The 18073-nt window shown below is 46.1% G+C and overlaps 1 protein-coding gene across 4 annotated transcripts in view; it reads right to left on the bottom strand.

Moving 5' to 3' along the window:
* The window catches only part of LOC144773619 (transient receptor potential cation channel subfamily M member 2-like), a 1811195-nt gene that overhangs the window by 722287 nt on the left and 1070835 nt on the right, over window positions 1-18073 (bottom strand). For all 4 annotated transcript variants that reach the window (XR_013600034.1, XM_078658765.1, XM_078658766.1 and 1 more), the window contains one exon: window positions 5863-6073. Coding sequence is in view for 3 of the 4 variants with exons in the window: in XM_078658765.1 (XP_078514891.1) it covers window positions 5863-6073 (211 nt within the window). In the remaining variant the exon portion in view is untranslated. The remainder of the gene's footprint in view (window positions 1-5862; window positions 6074-18073) is intronic.

Raw genomic sequence — 18073 nt, 5'->3', positions numbered from 1 at the left:
CAAGGAAGGGACCTATTTGTCCTAACCTTTACTTACCTGTAATGCCCCTAAATTTAGTATTAAGGGCACCACAAACTGTGCTTCCTCAGACAAGAAAACAGAAGAAGACAAGAAGATGAAGGACCGAACAGCCATGCCAAAGCTAACACAAGGAGGACGCCCACTGACTTGGCCCCAGCCCTACCTGCCTGTCCCCACCTCAAACCTGCTCCAGCAAAATCCTGGTGTGTCCTGTAGTCAGCAACCTTGAGAAACTTGGAGAACCTGCCTGCCTTCCGTCCCATAGATTCTGTCTCCTGTGAGCACCAGATTTGTCAGGATTCGGAGAGTGCCTACCAGAATTTGACATTAAGGACTACATGTCCCAGAAGGCCTTCCTTCTGGGGAGGAGCGTTTGTGTGCCTTTATATTCCTGAGAGAGACTAGGTGCAGTGCACGTGATTTTGTCTTCGGGCTGAAGTGATTCCGCGGACGCCCTGTCCCCGCGGAATCAGTGTTTGGAGTTCTTGGTGCTTTTGGTTATGGTTGTAACTCGCGGCTGCGAGTTGCGGGTTGGAGTTTTGTTCGATTACTGGGTTAGGTCTGGCAAGCGGACCGCCTTGCTCGCTCTCGACCTTGGGTTGTGACGCGGCCGGGAGACGCTGGATTTGCCCCCTCCTGGGCCGTGTTATATTTTGGACATTTCAGTGTTTGGGTGCTCTGACCGGAAGACGCAGGATTTGCCCCCTTCCGAGTTGGAGATTTGTGGTGCCCAACATTCCTGCCCGGGAGACGCTGGATTTCCCCCTCCCGTGACAGGAAGGATTTTGTTGATACTCGGCTGAGTATCTATATCGGGAGCGAGAATACTGACTCTGTTTTGGAGAAGCCAGTCGCAGTAGCGGACCTATTTGGCTATGGTAGTGTTCTGTGGCTACGAGACTATTTTTGGGAACCAAGCGCCATCTACTGGTAAGGAGTGATTTGTTCCATTTGTTTTTTCCTGTATGCCAGTTCTCCGTTTTTTCTGGATTCTATGGTATGGCGAACAAGAACTATTCTGGGGCTACAGACACTGTTCTATTTTTGATTACTTTCGTTATTTGGTTGGTTCCCTATGTTTTTCCCTAAACACCTTATTGGATGAAGTTTAATCCCAGGTGTTAGAAGATCTACTATAATCCAAAGGGTGGTGACTGTGGTATGTATGTTTAGTGGTAAAGGAGTTTTGGGCATAAATAGATACAAGGAGAATTTAGAGTAACGAAGGTATTTTGTTTCATAGGAGATACTCACCAGAGAGGGAGAGAAAACGTCTCGTCCACCCTATAGGAAGGAAGGGGTTCCACACCTGAGAATATATCAGATAGGGCCGGTGTACATCGATAAGATAGTGCCCCAGAGAAAAGGGAAGTCGATCATTAATGTGTGGTTCTTGTCTCCGCAGGTGTCCCTTCCACTGCAGTCCCTACCCTAACCTATCCCTCGCCTGCTTACAACCGTGCTCTGTAAGTACATAGTCAGAGTGCGGGGAAAACAGGAGGTGGAACCCCATTAGCGTCATACTGATCCTGAGGAGTTGTTGGACCGTGACAGGATTTGTTTAACAACAGACTCCAGCCCCCCAAGGATCCGCAAGTCTGCACCACTCTGCACCTGACACCCACAGCCCAAGTTTGAGTGGCTCAACACCAATAGGAGGTCTCCTCGGCGATCCTGTCCCTGGATCCTTTGACTCCTGACCTGCCTCAACTGTTCAGCTGACAGCTGCAGCCTCAAACCGGAAGGTCCCCCCAACTGCGACCAAGAGCTGGTAAGAAGATACCATCGTAAAAGGCACCCCTGCACCTGATGCCCCACAGCCTTCGGTGGCCCAACCGATGGTGCCTAATCAACCCCCAGCATCCTAACTTACCCCTGTAAGTGGTGGTCGCACCCAGAAGACATTTGTTCCCGAGCCTGCAGTGTGTTTGCAAACCGGAGACTCCCCTCTGAAAGCTACAAGGTGCCCAACGCTAAAACAGCACTCTGTACCCGGCCGACCCAGTGCCGCTGATGATGACATTTTTTTGCTGGCTTGAAAGTCCATTTGCTCTGAACCTAATTCCAGGAGCTTTGCTCCCAGAACCCAGTGGCCTGCTTGTAAGCAGCCACCAATCGGAGGCCCTCTATCTCCTATTGGATAACATTGGGCCACAGCACTCTGAACCAGGCCGCCCTAGTGCCGCTGAAGGTGTAACAAGAGTGCATTCTTGATCCAGGGGGACCCCTGAGTCTAACCCAGAATACCAACTCCCACAACAAAGTACTTACCTGTTAACCAATAACACTATTTTCCTCCATAGGATAACATTGACTGTGTTTCTATGAACAGTTTCTAAGTGTGGAGCTGCAGAATCTAAGAAATCCTTTAAAGCTGTAACTAAATAACCAAAATTCATTTACTTACCTGTTTACAGGAAATGTCCCAGTGCAGTATCCATTTATACTGCACTGTGTAAGAAATTGAATCTGTAAAGTAATCTACTTGTTATTCTACAAAAAATCCTCTACAAAGTATATGTGTTGCATTCTAAAAAGCATTGCATTTTCTGTAATACCACTGTAATAAAAACAAAGTGGATATACAATTGCAATCCATACTGTGTTACAACTGCATACCAGTCTATAATCTCGTGAATGACAAAATGAAAGGAGAACCACACCAGGTATATATATAAAATATATGTATTTATTCTAAACACATCCCTCTAGTCTCTTTAAGAGGCTAGAGGCAAAAGTACATTCAGTAAACTTATTAGCACACAGTAAATTAGGACAATATACGTTAAGCCCTAGGGGCGTACCAAACCATATAATAATAAAGTGGTATAAGAACCACGACTTGCATAGATACAAGGACTGGAGCCTTTTGAACCACTGGGGCCACCAGGAACCGCCCAAGGTAGTGACTCAGGGGACCCACGGGCGACGCATGCAGTGTCTAAACACAGCTGCGAATCACCATTAAATTCTATGGGGAAAGTCGCGGTTGGAAATTCAAAGATAGAGGACACTTAGAAGAGGACTTGGAGCAAACACCTTTAGAACTAGGAGGTTCTAGAGTCAACACCCATGGGAGCACCAGAGTACTTGAGTTACCTCACCCAGGGAAGCCGGGTGCATAGGTGTCTTTTCGCGTCAGGTTTCGTCATCCTTTTCAATGGCGATCAGCTGCAAAGTGCTGCTGGCGTCCAAGTGGAAAGTGTCCGGAGGGATCCAAGCCTAGACCGGAGATGTGAAGAACCTGAAAGCAGAGGGGACAAAGCCTGGGTGACTTGCCAGTGACCAGGAGGACGATAGGCGGATGCCCACCGATGTCAGGTGATTTCAAGTGAAGAAGGGGAAGTTTGACTCTTCAGCCACGAGGTCTCGGAGATGTCGATGATGACCAGGAGCTGGATTCGAACTGTCCCACAAAGGATGTCGAGTGTTGCGGTATCGGTGCCCGGATTGGATCCAACAAACCTTGGCAACAGCAGCCCACGCGGAAAGCAGGGATAGGCTTCAGTGCCGACCAGCAAGGTCTGGGTGACTCACCACTTGGTAGGGAGTCAGGGCAAGTCTGGACCAACCAGGGAAGCCCAAGGAAAAGTAGAGTTACCTTTGAATGGACCCACAGGTCGGCGGACCAGGGTTCGCGAAGGAGCCTTGAGTGGAAATCCGAGAAGCGGGCCCACGGAACACTCGTGGAGTGTAGGCCCACAATCTTCAGTGGAGATGATGCTCCGGGCTTGGGCTATAAGTAACCAAAAGCACAACTTTGGAAAAGTTTGGGAAGCTAATGCACTTAGCAAATGTGCACGGTGTCAGGAGTTCCAGTTCCACATCACTCATGAGGGCTGTGGGTCTCAGCTTTGCTGGGGACTCTGATCGCACTTAGGGAAGTTTGGAAATCCTCTTCCTGGGCTGCAGGTACTTCCGAGTCTGGCGGGAGCTTCGAAGATGCAGACCAGCAAATGCCTTGTTTGTGCATGTTTGAACAGGGGAGTCACTCCTTGACCCCAAAGGAGATTCTTCTAACCTCTAATCGCTAGTAGAGCGTCACAGTTCCAGAATTCTTTTTCAGAGTTTCGTCCAGGTGTAATCTAAAGTCGTGTTGCCATGGGTCCCTTACTTATCCTAAGAAAAGGGGTTGGATATACTCTGGCGACCAACCTTTGGGAAGGTTTGGAAAGAGGGATGGCTACACCCATTTCCTTTGTCCAGTTGTGCACCAGAGCAGGGGCTGAGTGTCCCTGATACCGGTTTGAACTGGACCATGCACAGGGACACCAAATATGCCCCCAGTGCAGACTTTCTGGCACTGTCAAAGTGCCCCCACCCAGCCCTAACACACTAAGCCTGTCTGGGAGGTGGTTACACCTCCCAGTGACAGGAAACCTATTGTCCAGGCCTCCCCTGCTGGAGTTTCGTCCAGCAGCAGGAGGTCAGACGCGTGTATGTTGCTGCAGCATCCATTTTGTGATGCTGGGGCTCGTTTAAACTAATACTGGGCAGACCAGTGTGTACATGTCTCTCCCTCTAGAAGGGTGGAATTCTACTCCCACCGCCAGGACTGGCAGGGGGTAGGATTCCAAAGTGTTTGACACCAAACACAGCCATTCCAAAGTTAGCATTTACCGCAAGGTTATAATGCACTTAAGAGTATATGGTCTGGCTGCATCACAGAACAGCCTCAGAGAATAGATTCCAAAAGCTGCAGAGGGGTCCTGATCAGGCATGGGCACCCTCTCACACAAAACCAAGCACTCTGCCTTCAGGATTGATAAGTCCTGCCATAGGAGTGACTGATAGGTTTATATGTGTCAGTGATTAAAGGTAGATATAGGTAACCTATATCTTAGTAAGGGGTGCATGCACCACCTTACCCAGGCTGCAGTAGCAGACCTGTGGTGTCCTTTTGGAAGGTTTCCCAGGGGTGGTATAATACGTGCTTCAGCCCCTGGTAGGCCACTGGGGTACCTATGCCCTTAGTACCTAAGGTACCATACACTAGGGACTCACAAGGGTACCCCAGCAACCAAACTTGAGTGTACCTAAAGTACATGCAATTCTTTTAGAGAGGAAGCAGCTAAGCTGGGGTCCTGGATAGCAGGGCCCCAGCCAGACTAAAGTCGAAAACAGTGAAACACCAGCAAAAAGTGGGGGTAACCATAATAAGCAGATCCTACTCTCCTACAACAGGAATGCACAAGAAAGACACACTTGGACAGGGAGCTCTGAGACGGAAACATGCACTCCATGCCTCACACTCTGGGACAGGCTAAGACTGGCCTTGCAATTGAAATGCACAAGACGCCCATTTGGACTGGCAAATACTGACATTGAGACATTCTATGCATGAGTTACACAATGGAACAGTGAAACACTGACCACTGTAATCGAGGCACAAGGTCCGTCAGCAAAACACATACATTTGCTCAGTGGTTGCAATGCTCCACATGTCGACAGAGAGTCTAGTTAGTTTGTTTGTCACTTTATTTGGAAGGTTCTCCCTTTCATAAAAGTACATGCATATCGAACAGTCAACATTACATCTAGTTATCAAGATAAATAAACTGTCAAATTATTATAAATCAAATAAAAACATATCTGCACATAACACTATATATTAAGCAAGAATTAAAAACACGAAATAGAAGCAGATTGTTATAATAATAAAGTGTCAAGTGGCCTCAAAGCATGTCTTAAAAATTAGCCTGTATGTGATAGAGTGTCTAATTTGGATTAACTCGCAGCCAGCAGACAATTGCATACAACTGGAACAAGGTGGCACAGAAACAACAAAACTATGCAGTATAACATAACGTCCTGTGTTAGTGTGATTCTAGATTTCCTCACCTGCCGTCCTTCCTCATAAACCAAGCTGATGATCCAGATGTAAAGTAGGATCTCTCTCCAGGAAGGGGTAGTCTGGAAATCCATCATCAGCACATATGCAAAGAGCCAGAGGAATCCTATGTATGATGCAGCGTTGTAACAGAAGACCACCACTGGGGCAGTGAAGAAAGCATGCAGGCGCAGCAGACAGGTCAGTGTGCCCCACTGCTTCCTTTTGTTGGAGAGGAGAGATACACCATCAGTGTCAATGAATTCACAGTAATACTCCATTCCATACTATCTTCTAGGCAGGTTCACAATAGCTCACTTCCATCTCTCTCAACCCCCCACTCCATCAGAAATAGCTGAGTTCCAACCCTTGTAATCATCAATGCTCACAGCCTACAACAAGCATTGGCATAGCCAATAGGTCTCGCCTTTGGGACCTTAGAAGTGTTTAACCATGCAACAGTTAATGTTGTTGCACCAAGGATATTGTGCTGCATAACTAAATGCTTATAAGGTCCCAAAAACGAGACCTATTGGCTATGCCAGTGCTTGTTTTTAAAGAGAGACCAGCAACTATAACTTGCTATCAGGCCGATCTTTTCTAAATAATGAGCATCCACACTATTTTTTGCATTAGGTGAGACAAAGTTTATTCCTAAATGCCAGGTGTCCAATTATTATACTGTACGCTCTCCTTGTACAAGCATGTAGGGATTGTGTGAGCCCCCTAGATTTGTTTGGTTTCTTTCCTGTACAGTACCTGCTTATTTATCCTTTCAATGTAAAGCACACAATGATTGGTAATGTTAATGGTGTTCTCGTGATATAATTAATGCAGTTGCAAAACTACTCATGGGCTATCAACGTTTTGTTCTTTGTCTAATTATCAGAATGAAGCTGGTGGTCGCTGGTAGGGAGTTGAAGTCCCCCGCTTTATCCTACCAAGATCCCTTGCTTGACCTCGGCTGATTTGTAAGGGAAGCCGGCAGCCCATCTCATTATGTATGCAGATGAGGCTGAAGGGTGTTGTATTATTCATTCCCTATGCTATGCAAGTTGTGTAAACAAGCTCTCCAGGGGCTTCACAATCATTGGAGCAGCTTCTGCTGAGCTGTGCACTACAGCACTTTTGCTATGAGGACAATCAGGAGGTAGATTTTCTTTGGACAAGTGCTCAAAAGCAAGCTGATCATATGTCCAGGCATGCCCATTGTGGCTTTTCATCATCTCTTTGCTCCCACTGTACCCTTCCATTCCCTCACCGGATCACTCATGTGAGCAATGTACAGCTGTCCCAAGAATATCAAAATCAGCTCTCCACGCATGAAAACCATTCTGCTGCATCTATAACTTAACCAACATAAATACACAGGAGAAAGAAAAAAATAAGAGAATAAAAAGAGGAACAAAAAAAAAAAAAAACTAGGTAAACGGTGACACGTACACGCGTTGCCATTGAAGGCAATGGAACACATGCACTTTTTGGGATGAAAAGCCAAAGCAATTGCAAAAGGTCTTTTTGCCTATGCAGCGCATGTGCGCTGCATAGGCAAGATCTAAAAAGGTCTATTGAAGTCTGCTCACATTACCAATTCATGCTCAACTTTAAACAATACATGAATCCTGTTTAATATGAGCTGGTGGTTGCTGATAGGGTACTCATTTGGGGGGAACATGAGTTATTTTCTATCAGACATTGACCCTGACTAAACAAGAGAGAGAAAGGCAGCAACGGGGAAAGAGGAGAAATTATAATAGTGGAATAACTGTGACAATAGGAGAAAGCATGGATAAAAAAGAACCCGAAAGAGTGCAACAAAGGTCAAGAAGCCTCTGGGGGTGGATGAAAAAGGGCTGAAGTGGAACAAAGACTAGACCTCTGCATCCTTCATGGTCAACAAGCCAGTGGTTTTAGCTCTTAAGGAAAATCTTGGGCACCAGCACTTATTCTTTTACAAACTAACCACTGCATGAACCTGGCGTAGAAACAAGGGGAGGTCAGATATGGACAAGCTAGGCATGCATTAATCCTGGCATGAATGCACAGGGGCAATGATGGCGGAGGTGACAAAGGCAGAGGGACCCTATGGAGAGTAGAAGTGGACAGTCAGTACTGCTGCAGTCAGGGCTAGAAAAAAGAAAGAACACAGAGAGATAGTAGAAGTGGACAGACAGTGCTGTTGCAGTGATTGTAAGCGAACAGAGAGAGAGTAGAAGTGGACAGACAGTGCTGTTGCAGTGATTGTAAGGGAACAGAGGGAGCTCAGAGAGTCCACAGCACCTAGGAAGCCACTCACAGTTGAGGTATGGTATGGCACCCCTTGCCAAATCACTCCCTCTCCCCTTTTTGGGAAAGGATCCAGTATTGTAGGCCTTGGAGTCTCAGAGACCCCTTTGAGAGAGTCCACTGCATATAGGGAGCCTCTCGCAACAGAGATGGGGAAATAATACCACTTTCCCTGGGATCACAGCTTACTGGAGTTTGGATGCAGCTCTGACTCGTCTACCGGTTTGTGCCCCTGTCCCCCTCCTCCTCCTCTTTCCATGCTGTGTCTCTCACCCTCCCCTCCTCTTTTCCTCCTCCATTCTCTGTCTACTTTCCCTGTACTTATCCCCCTGAATCTCTCCCCTTGGTTGCTTTTTCCCTTACGTATATGTAAATGTCCTCTTTGTTTGTCTCGACCTTACTTGTCACTATGTTTCCAGGCTCTAATAACTAACCTTTGTAACGATGTAACCTGCAATTATGGTCTGATACTCATATAAAGCGCTTTGATACCTCCGGGTCAAGCCAGCGCTATATAAAACCTTTAAAATAAAATAACAAAGAGTGAGTAGAACTGGACAGACAGTGCCCCTGCATTGAGTTCAAGGTCCAGATAGAGCACAGAGAGAGAAGAGGTGGACAGACAGTACTGCTGCAGTGAGTGCAAGTGAACAGAGAGAGCACAGAGAGAGTAGGAGTGAACAGACAGTGCTGCTGCAGTGAGTGCAAGGGCACAGAAAGAGCACACGGAGAGGAGAATTGAACAGACAGTTGTGCTGAAGTGAGTGCAAATGAACAGAGAGTAGAAGCGGACAGACAGTACTGCTGCAGTGAGGGCAAGTGATCAGAAAGCACAGAGAGAGTATAAGTGGACAGACAGTACTGCTGGGTTGAATGCAACTGAATAGAGAGAACAGAGAGGGTTGAAGTGGAAAGAGAGTGATGCTGCAGTGAGCACAAGTGAACAGAGAGCACAGAGAGAGTAGAAGTGGTCACATAGTACGGCTGCAGTGAGTGCATTGGAACAAAGAGAGCACAGGGAGAGTAGAAGTGGACAGACAGTACTACTGCAGTTAGTGCAGGTGAACAGAGAGAGAACAGAGAGAGTGAAACTGGACAGACATTGCAGCTGCAGTGAGTGCAAGTTAATAGAAAGCACAGAGAGAGTAGAACCGGACAGACAGTGCTGCTGCAGTGGGTGTAAGGGAACTGAGAGAGCACAGAGAAAGTTGAAGTGGATATTCAGTACTGCAGCAGTGACTGCAAGTGAACAGAGATAGTAGAAATGGACAGATAGTAATGCTGCAGTGAGGGCAGGTGAACAGAGAGAGCACAGAGAGAGTAAAAGTGGATAGACAGTACTGCTACAGTCAGTGCTAGGGGAAAGAGAGAACACAGAGAGAGTAGAAGTGGACAGACAGTGCTGCTGCAGTGAGTGTAAGGGAACATAGGGAGCACAGAGTGAGTAGAACTGGACAGATTGTGTCCTACAGTGAGTTCAGGGAACAGAGAGAGCACAGAGAGAAAATTGACAGACAGTACTACTGCAGTGAGTGAAAGTGAACAGCGAGAGCACAGAGAGAGTCGAAATCGACAGACAGTGCTTCTGTAGTGAGTGCAAGGGTACAGAGAGAGCACACAGAGAGGAGAATTGGACAGACAGTGCTGCTGAAGTGAGTGGAAGTGATCAGAGATCACAGAGAGAGTAGAAGTGGACAGATAGTACTGCTGGGGTAAATGCAACTGAACAGAGAGCTCAGAGAGAGTAGAAGTGGAAAGACAGTGATGCTGCAGGGAGTGCAAATGAACAGAGAGCACACAGAGAGTAGAAGTGGTCAGACAGTACTGCTGCAGTAGGAGCAAGTGAACAGAAATCACAGAGAGGGTAGAATTGGACAGACAGTGAGTGCAATGGAACAAAGAGAGCATAGGGAGAGTAGAAGTGAACATATATTGATGCTGCAGTGAGTGCAAGTGAACAGATAGCACAGAGAGAGTAGAAATGGAAAGACAGTGCTGCTGAAGTCAGTACAAGGGAACAGAGAGCACAGAGAGAGTAGACATGGACAGACAGTACTGCTGCAGTAGGAGCAAGTGAACAGAAATCACAGAGAGGGTAGAATTGGACAGAGAGTACTGTTGCAGTGAGGGCAAGTGAACAGAGATGTCTGCCCGTCTTCCCTATTTCTGAACCTCTTTTTATCTCTTTTTGCACTTCTCTTGTCTCTTTCTTCTCCTCTCTTGCCTCTTTCAGCACCCCACTTCCCTCTTTCTGTAGCACTCTTTCTTCTTTCTTCAGCTCTCTTGTCTCTTTCTACACTTCTCTTGCCTCTTTCTACACCCCTCTTCCCTCTTTCTGCAACTCTTGTACTTCTCTTGCCATTTTCTGCACCTCTGTTACATATTTCTGCACTTTTCATTCTTCTTTCGGCACTGCTCTTGCTTCTTTCTGCACCCCTTTTGCTTCTTTCTGCACCTCACTTAACTCTTTCAAGAACACTCTTGCCCCTTTCAGTGCATTTGTTGCTTCTTTCTGCACTTCTGTCGCTTCTTTCTGCACTTCAGTTCCTTCTTTCCGCACCTCACTTCCTTCTTTCTGTACCCCTCTTGCCTCTTTCTTAATGCCTCTTCCCTCTTTTGGCTTCCCTCCCTTTCTGCATCACTCTTCCCTCTTTCTGCACCTCACATGACTCTTTCAGTACCCCTCTTGCCTCTTTCTAGACCTCTGTTGCTTCTTTCTGCTCTTGTGTTGTTTCTTTCTGCACCCCTCTTCCTTCTTTCTGCACTCCTCTTGCATATTTCTGTATCCCTTTTCTCTCTTTCTATACCCCTTGTTGCTCTTTCAGCACCTCTCCTCTTTCTGCACTTCTCATGCCTCTTTCTGCACCTTTGTTCCTTCTTTCTGAACCTCTCTTGCTTCATTCTGCACCCGTTACCTCTTTCCACATGCCTCTGCCCTATTTCTGCACCCCTCTTGCCTCTTTTTATACCTCAATTGCATCTTTATGTAACCCTCTTGCCTCTTTCTGCACCTCTGTTGCTTCTTTCTGCACTTGTGTGGTTTCTTTCTTCACCTCGCTTGCTTCTTTCTGAATTTTATTTGCCTCTTTCTGTATCCCTCTTCCCTCTTTCAGCACCGCTCTTGCTTCTTTCAATACCTCTCTTGCCTCTTTCTGCACTTCTCTTGCCTCTTTCTGTACCTTTGTTGCTTCTTTCTGCACTTTTGTTACTTCTTTCTGCACTTCTCTTCCTTCATTCTGGACCCCTCTTGCCTCTTTCAACATGCTTCTTCCCTATTTCTACACCTCTCATTCCTCTTTCTGCACTTTTCTTGCCTCTTTCTGCAACTGCCTTCCATGTTTCTGCATCCCTCCTGTCTCTTTGTGCATCTCTAGTGACTTTTTATGTATTTCTGTTGCCTCTTTCTGCACCCCTCATCCCTCTTTCTTCAGCAATTTTGTCTTTTTCTGCTCCTCTGATACTTTTTCTTCACCCCTCTTGATTCTTTCTGCACCCTATTGCTTCTTTCTCCAATTTCCTTTCTTCTTTCGGTACTTCTCTTGCTTCTTTCTGCATACCTCTTGTCTCTTTCTGCACCCCTATTATCTGTTTCAGCTCCTCTTTTTCCTCTATCTGTACCTCTCTGCGTCTTTCTGTACTTGTTGCCTCTTTCTGCACCTCTTTCTTCTTTCTGCAGCTCCTCATACCTTGTTCTGTAACCTCCTTCCCTCTTTCTGCACCCCTCTTTCCATTTTCAGCACCTCTGCTGCCTTTCTTCACTTCTCTTGCCTCTTTCTGCACCTTTGTTGCTTCTTTCTCCACTTATGTTCTTTCTTTCTCCACCTCTCTGGCTTCATTCTGCACCCCTCTTGCCTCTTTTGATACACCTCTCTCCTATTTCTGCACCCCTCTTTCCTATTTTCACACATCACTTGCCTCTTTCTGCACCTGTCTTCAATCCATGTTTCTGCATCTGTCTTGTCTCTCTGTGCATCTCTCTTGCCTTTTCCTGCATTTATGTTGCCTCTTTCTGCAACCCTTGTCCCTCTTTCTGCAGCTCTTTTGTGTCTTTCTGAACCTCTCTTGCTTCCCTTCTATACCCCTCTTGCCTCTTTCTGTACCCTACTGCTTCGTTCTATACTTTTCTTACTTCTATCGTCACTTCTCTTCCTTCTTTCTGCACCCCTCATGTCTCGTTCTGCACCCCTCTTCCCTGTTTTGCTCCTCTTTTTCCTCTTTCTGCACCTTTTTGCCTCTTTCTGTACTTGTTGCCTCTTTCTGCACCTCTGCTGCCTCTTTCTGCAGTTCCCTTGCCTCTTTCTGGACCGCTGTTGCTTCTGTCTGCACTTCTAATGCTTCTTTCTGCCCCCCTCTCCAGCCTCTTTCTGCGCGTCTTTTCCTTCTTTCTGCAGTTCTGTTGCTTCTTTCTGCACCCCTCTTGTCTCTTTCTGCATTCCTTCTTCCCTCTTACTGCACCTCTCTTGCCTCTTTCTGTACATCTGTTGCTTCATTCTACACTTTTCTTGCCTTTTTCTGCACATCTGATACCTCTTTCTGAACTTCTGTTGCTTCTTTCTGTACCTCTCTTCCTTCTTTCTGAACCTGCCTTTTCTCTTTCTGCACCCCTCTTCCATCTTTCTGCACCTCTCTAGCCTATTTCTATATTTCTCTTGCCTCCTACTGCACCTCTGTTGCTTCTTTCTGCACTTGTGTTTCTTCTTTCTGTATGTCTCTTGCCTCTTTCAGCTCTTTCCTTGTTGCTTTTGGTCGCTGTCTTCCCTATTTCTGCACTTATCTTGCCCCTATCTGCACCTTTGTTGCTTCTTTCACCACTTATGTTCCTTCTTTCTACACCTCTCTGGCTTCATTCTGCACCCCTCTTACCTCTTTCTACACAACTCTCTCCTATTTCTACATGCCTCTCTCCTATTTCTGCAACCCCTTGCCTCTTTTTACACATCACTTGCCTCTTTCTGTACCTCTCTTGCCTCTTTCTGCACCCCTCTTGCTTCTTTCTGCACTCTTCTTGCCTCGTTCTGTATCCCTCTTCCCTCTTTAAGCACCTCTCTTACCTCTTTCAGCACCTCACTTGCCTCTTTCTGCATTTTTTCTTGCCTCTTTCTGTACCTTTGTTGCTTCTTTCTGCACTTCTGTTCCTTCTTTCTGCTCCTTTCTTGCTTCATTCTGGACATCTCTTGCTTCTTTCCACACACTTCTTCCCTATTTCTGAACCTCTCTTTTCTCTTTCTGAACTTTTCGTGCCTCTTTCTGCACCTGTCGTCCATGTTTCTGCATCACTCTTGTCTCTTTGTGCAGCTCTCTTGGCTTTTTCTGTATTTCTGTTGCTTTTTTCTGCACCCCTCGTCCCACGTTCTGCAGCTCTTTCACCTATTTCTGCACCTCTCTTGCTTCTCTCTTGCTTCTTTCTGCACCTCTGTTGCCTCTTTCTGTACCCTATTGTTTCTTTCTATACTTTTCTTACTTCTTTTGGCACATCTCTTCCTTCTTTCTATATTCCTCTTGCCTCTTTCTGCACCTAACTTGAATCTTTCAGTACCCCTCTCGCCTCTTTCTACACCACTGTTGTTTCGTTCTGCTCTTGTGTTGACTCTTTACACCCCTTTACCTCATTCCGTAACCCTCTTTCTGCACCTCTCTTTCCCTTTTCAGCACCCCTGTTGCCTCATTCTGCACCCTCTTGCCTCTTCCGATATATCTCTCTCCTATTTCTGTACCCCTCTTGCCTCTTTTCACACATTACTTGCATCTTTCAGAACCTCTGTTGCTTCTTTCTATACGGGTGTTGTTGCCTCGCCTCTCTTGCTTTATTTTTGCACTCTTCTTGTTTCTTTCTGTATCCCTCTTCCCTCTTGTGCCTCTTTCTGCACTTTTCTTGCCTCTTTCTGTACCTTTGTTGCTTCTTTCTGGACTTCTGTTACTTATTTCTGAACTTCTCTTGCTTCATTCTGTCCATCTCTTGCCTCTTTCTACACACTTCTTCCCTATTTCTGCACCTCTCTTTCCTCTTTTTGCACCTGTTTCCCATCCATGTTTCTGCAGCTCTTTTGCAACTTTCTGCATCTCTCTTGCTTCCCTTCTGTACCCCTCTTGCCTCTTTCTGTGCCCCTTCTTCCCTCTTACTGCACCTCCCTTGTCTCGTTTTGTACATTTGTTGCTTCATTCTACACCTCGCTTGCCTTTTTCTACACCCAAGATACCTCTTTCTGCACTTCTGTTACTTCTTTCTGTACCTCTCTTCCTGCTTCCTGAACCTGCCTTGTCTCTTTCAGCACTCCTCTTCCATCTTTCTGCACCCCTCTGGCTTCTTTCTGCATTTCTCTTGACTCCTTCTGCACCTCTGTTGCTTCTTTCTGCACTTGTGTTTCTTCTTTCTGCATGTCTCTTGCCTCTTACTGATCTTTCCTTGCTGCTTTCTGCCCCTGTCTTCCCTATCTCTGAACCTCTTTTATCTCATTGTGCACCTCTCTTGCCTCTTTCTGCACCATATTGCTACTTTCTATACTTTTCTTACTTCTTTGAGCACTTCTCTTCTCTGTTTTTCATCCTCTTTTTCTCTTTCTACATCTCTTTGCATCTTTCTGTACTTGTTGCCACTTTCTGCTCCCCTCTTGCCTCTTTCTGCAGCTGTCTTCAGCTTTTCTGCATCTCTCGTCTCTTTGTGCACCTCTCTTGCCTCTTTCTGCACTTCTGTTGCCTTTCTGCAACCCTCATCGCTCTTTCTGCAGCTCTCTTGGCTTTACACCTCTAGCTTCTATCGGCATCCCTTTTGTTCATTTCTGCACTTCTCTTGCTTCTTTTGCACTTCTCTTGCTTCTTTTTGGCACTTCTCCTGCTTTGTCTTGTTTCTTTCTGCATTTCTCTTCCCTCTTTCCATACCACTCGTGCTTCTTTCTGCACCTCTGTTGCTTCTTTCCACACTCTTGTTGCCTCTTTCTGTACACCTCTACCCTCTTTCTGCACCTATCTTGCTTGTTTCCGTCCCCCTCTTGCCTCTTTCTGTACCACACTTGACTCTTTCAGTACCCCTCTTGCCTCTTTCTACACCACTGTTGCTTCTTTCTGCTCTTGTGTTGTTTCTTTCTGCACCGCTCTTGCTTCTTTCTGCACCCCTCTTACCTCTTTCTGTACCCCTCTTCCCTCTTGCTGCACTTCTCTTGCCTCTTTCTGCACTTTTGTTGCTTCTTTCACTACTTATGTTCCTTCTTTCTACACCTCTCTGGCTTCATTCTGCACCCCTTTTACTCTTTTTCTACACACATCTCTCCTATTTCAGCACCCCTCTTGCCTTTTTTACACATCAGTTGCCTCTTTCTGTACCTCTCTTGCCTCTTTCTGCACCTCTGTTGCTTTTTTCTGTACTTGTGTTGTTGCTTCACCTCTCTTGCTTCTTTCTGCACTCTTCTTGCCTTTCTGTATTCCTCTTCCCTCTTTAAGCAACTCTCTTGCCTCTTTCAGCACCTTGTTTGCCTCTTTCTGCACTTCTCTTGCCTCTTTCTGTACCTTTATTGCTTCTTTCTGCACTTCTGCTCCTTCTTTCTGCACCTCCCTTGCTTCATTCTGGACATCTCTTGCCTCTTTATACACACTTCTTCCCTATTTCTGCACCTCTCTTTCCTCTGTCTGCACTGTTCGTGCCACTTTCTGCACCTGCCTTCAATGTTTCTGCCTCTCTCTTGTCTCTTTGTGCATCTCTCTTGCCTTTTCCTGTATTTATGTTGCTACTTTCTGCACCCCTTGTTCTGTACCCCACTTGCCTCTTTCTGTACCCTATTGCTTCTTTCTATACTTTTCTTACTTCTTTCAGCACTTCTCTTCCTTCTTTCTGTACACCTCTTGCCTCTTTCTGTACCTAACTTGACTCCTTCAGTATCCCTCTTGCCTCTTTCTACACCACTGTTGCTTCTTTCTGCTCTTGTGTTGTTCCTTTCTGCCCCCCTCTTTCTTCTTTCGCACTCCTCTTACCTTGTTCTGTAATCCTCTTCCCTCTTTCTGCACCCCTCTTTCCATTTTCAGCACCTCTGTTGCTCCTTTCTTCACTTCTCTTGCCTCTTTCTGCACCCGTGTTGCTTCTTTCTCCACTTATGTTCTATCTTTCTACACCTCTCTGGCTTCATTCTGCACCCCTCTTGCTTCTTTTTATACGCCTCTCTCCTATTTCTGCACCCCTCTTGCCTATTTTCACACATCACTTGCCTCTTTCTGCACCTGTCTTCAATCCATTTTTCTGCATCTCTCTGGTCTCTCTGTGCATCTCTCTTGCCTTTTTCTGTATTTCTGTTGCCTCTTTCTGCAACCCTTGTCCTTCTTTCTGCAGCTCTTTTGCGTCTTTCTGAACCTCTATTGCTTCCCTTCTGCACCCCTCTTGCCTCTTTCTGTACCCTATTGCTTCTTTCTATACTTTTCTTACTTCTATCGTCACTTCTCTTCCTTCTTTCTGTCTGCACCCCTCATGTCTCATTCTGCACCCCTCTTCCCTGTTTCTACTCCTCTTTTTCCTCTTTCTGCACCTGTTTGCCTCTTTCTGTACTCTGTACTTGTTGCCTCTTTCTGCACGTCTGCTGCCTCTTTCTGCAGTTCCCTTGCCTCTTTCTGGACCTCTGTTGCTTCTGTCTGCACTTCTCTTGCCTCTTTCTGCACCCCTCTCCAGCCTCTTTCTGCGCCTCTTTTCCTTCTTTCTGCAGTTCTGTTGCTTCTTTCTGCACCCCTCTTGTCTCTTTCTGCACTCCTTCTTCCCTCTTACTGCACCTCTCTTACCTCTTTATGTACATCTGTTGCTTCATTCTACACTTCTCTTGCCTTTTTCTGCACATCTGATACCTCTTTCTGAACATCTGTTGCTTCTTTCTGTACCTCTCTTCCTTCTTTCTGAACCTGCCTTTTCTCTTCCTGCACCCCTCGTCCATCTTTCTGCACCTCTCTAGCCTCTTTCTGTATTTCTTTTGCCTCCTACTGCACCTCTGTTGCTTCTTTCTGCATTTGTGTTTCTTCTTTCTGTATGTCTCTTGCCTCTTTCAGCTATTCCCTCGCTGCTTTCGGTCGCTGTCTTCCCTATTTCTGAACCTCTTTTTATCTCTTTGTGTACCTCTCTTGCCTATTTCTTCTCCTCTCTTGCCTCTTTCAGCACCCCTCTTCCCTCTTTCTCCAGTACTCATGCTTCTTTCTTCAGCTCTCTTGCCTCTTTCTGCACTTCTATTCCCTTTTTCTACACCGCCTTCCCTCTTTCTGCAACTCTCTTGCCACTTTCTGTACTTCTCTTACCTCTACATGCATCTCTGTTACATCTTTCGGCACCTCACTTGAGTCTTTCAGTACCCCTCTTGCCTCTTTCAGCACCTTTGTTGCTTCTTTCTGCACTTCTGTAGCTTCTTTCTGCTCTACTGTTCCGTCTTTCTGCACCTCTCTTGCATCTTTCTGCACCCCTTCTTCCCTCTTACTGTACCTCTCTTGCCTCTTTCTGTACATCTGTTGCTTCATTCTACACATCTCTTGCCTTTTTCTGCACCCCAAAAAAAATGTCTGCACTTCTGTTGCTTCTTTCTGTACGCCCTTGCCTCTTTCAGTACCCCTCTTCCATCTTTCTGCAGCTCTCTTGCATTTTTCATCTCTCTTGCCTCTTTCTGCACTTCTCTCGCCTCTTTCTACACCCCTCTTTCCTCTTTCTGCAACTCTCGTCCCATTTTCTGTACTTCTCTTGCATCTTTTTGCACCTCTGTTACATCTTTCTGCACTTCTCTGGCTTCTTTCTGCACTTCTCTTGCCTCTTTCTGTACCTCTCTCCAGCCTCTTTCCGTACCTATTTTGATTCTTTCTGCAGTTCTGTTGCTTCTTTCTGCACCCCTCTTTTCTCTTTCTGCACCCCTTCTTCCCTCTTACTGCACCTCTCTTGCCTCTTGCTGTACATCTGTTGTTTCATTCTACACATCTCTGATTTTTCTT

The sequence above is a fragment of the Lissotriton helveticus genome, chromosome 8 (genome assembly GCF_964261635.1).
Source record: "Lissotriton helveticus chromosome 8, aLisHel1.1, whole genome shotgun sequence".
NCBI classification, from domain to species: Eukaryota; Metazoa; Chordata; class Amphibia; order Caudata; family Salamandridae; genus Lissotriton; species Lissotriton helveticus.
The sequence above is the reverse complement of the archived record's forward strand: the minus strand, read 5'-3'. Positions and strand labels throughout refer to the sequence as shown.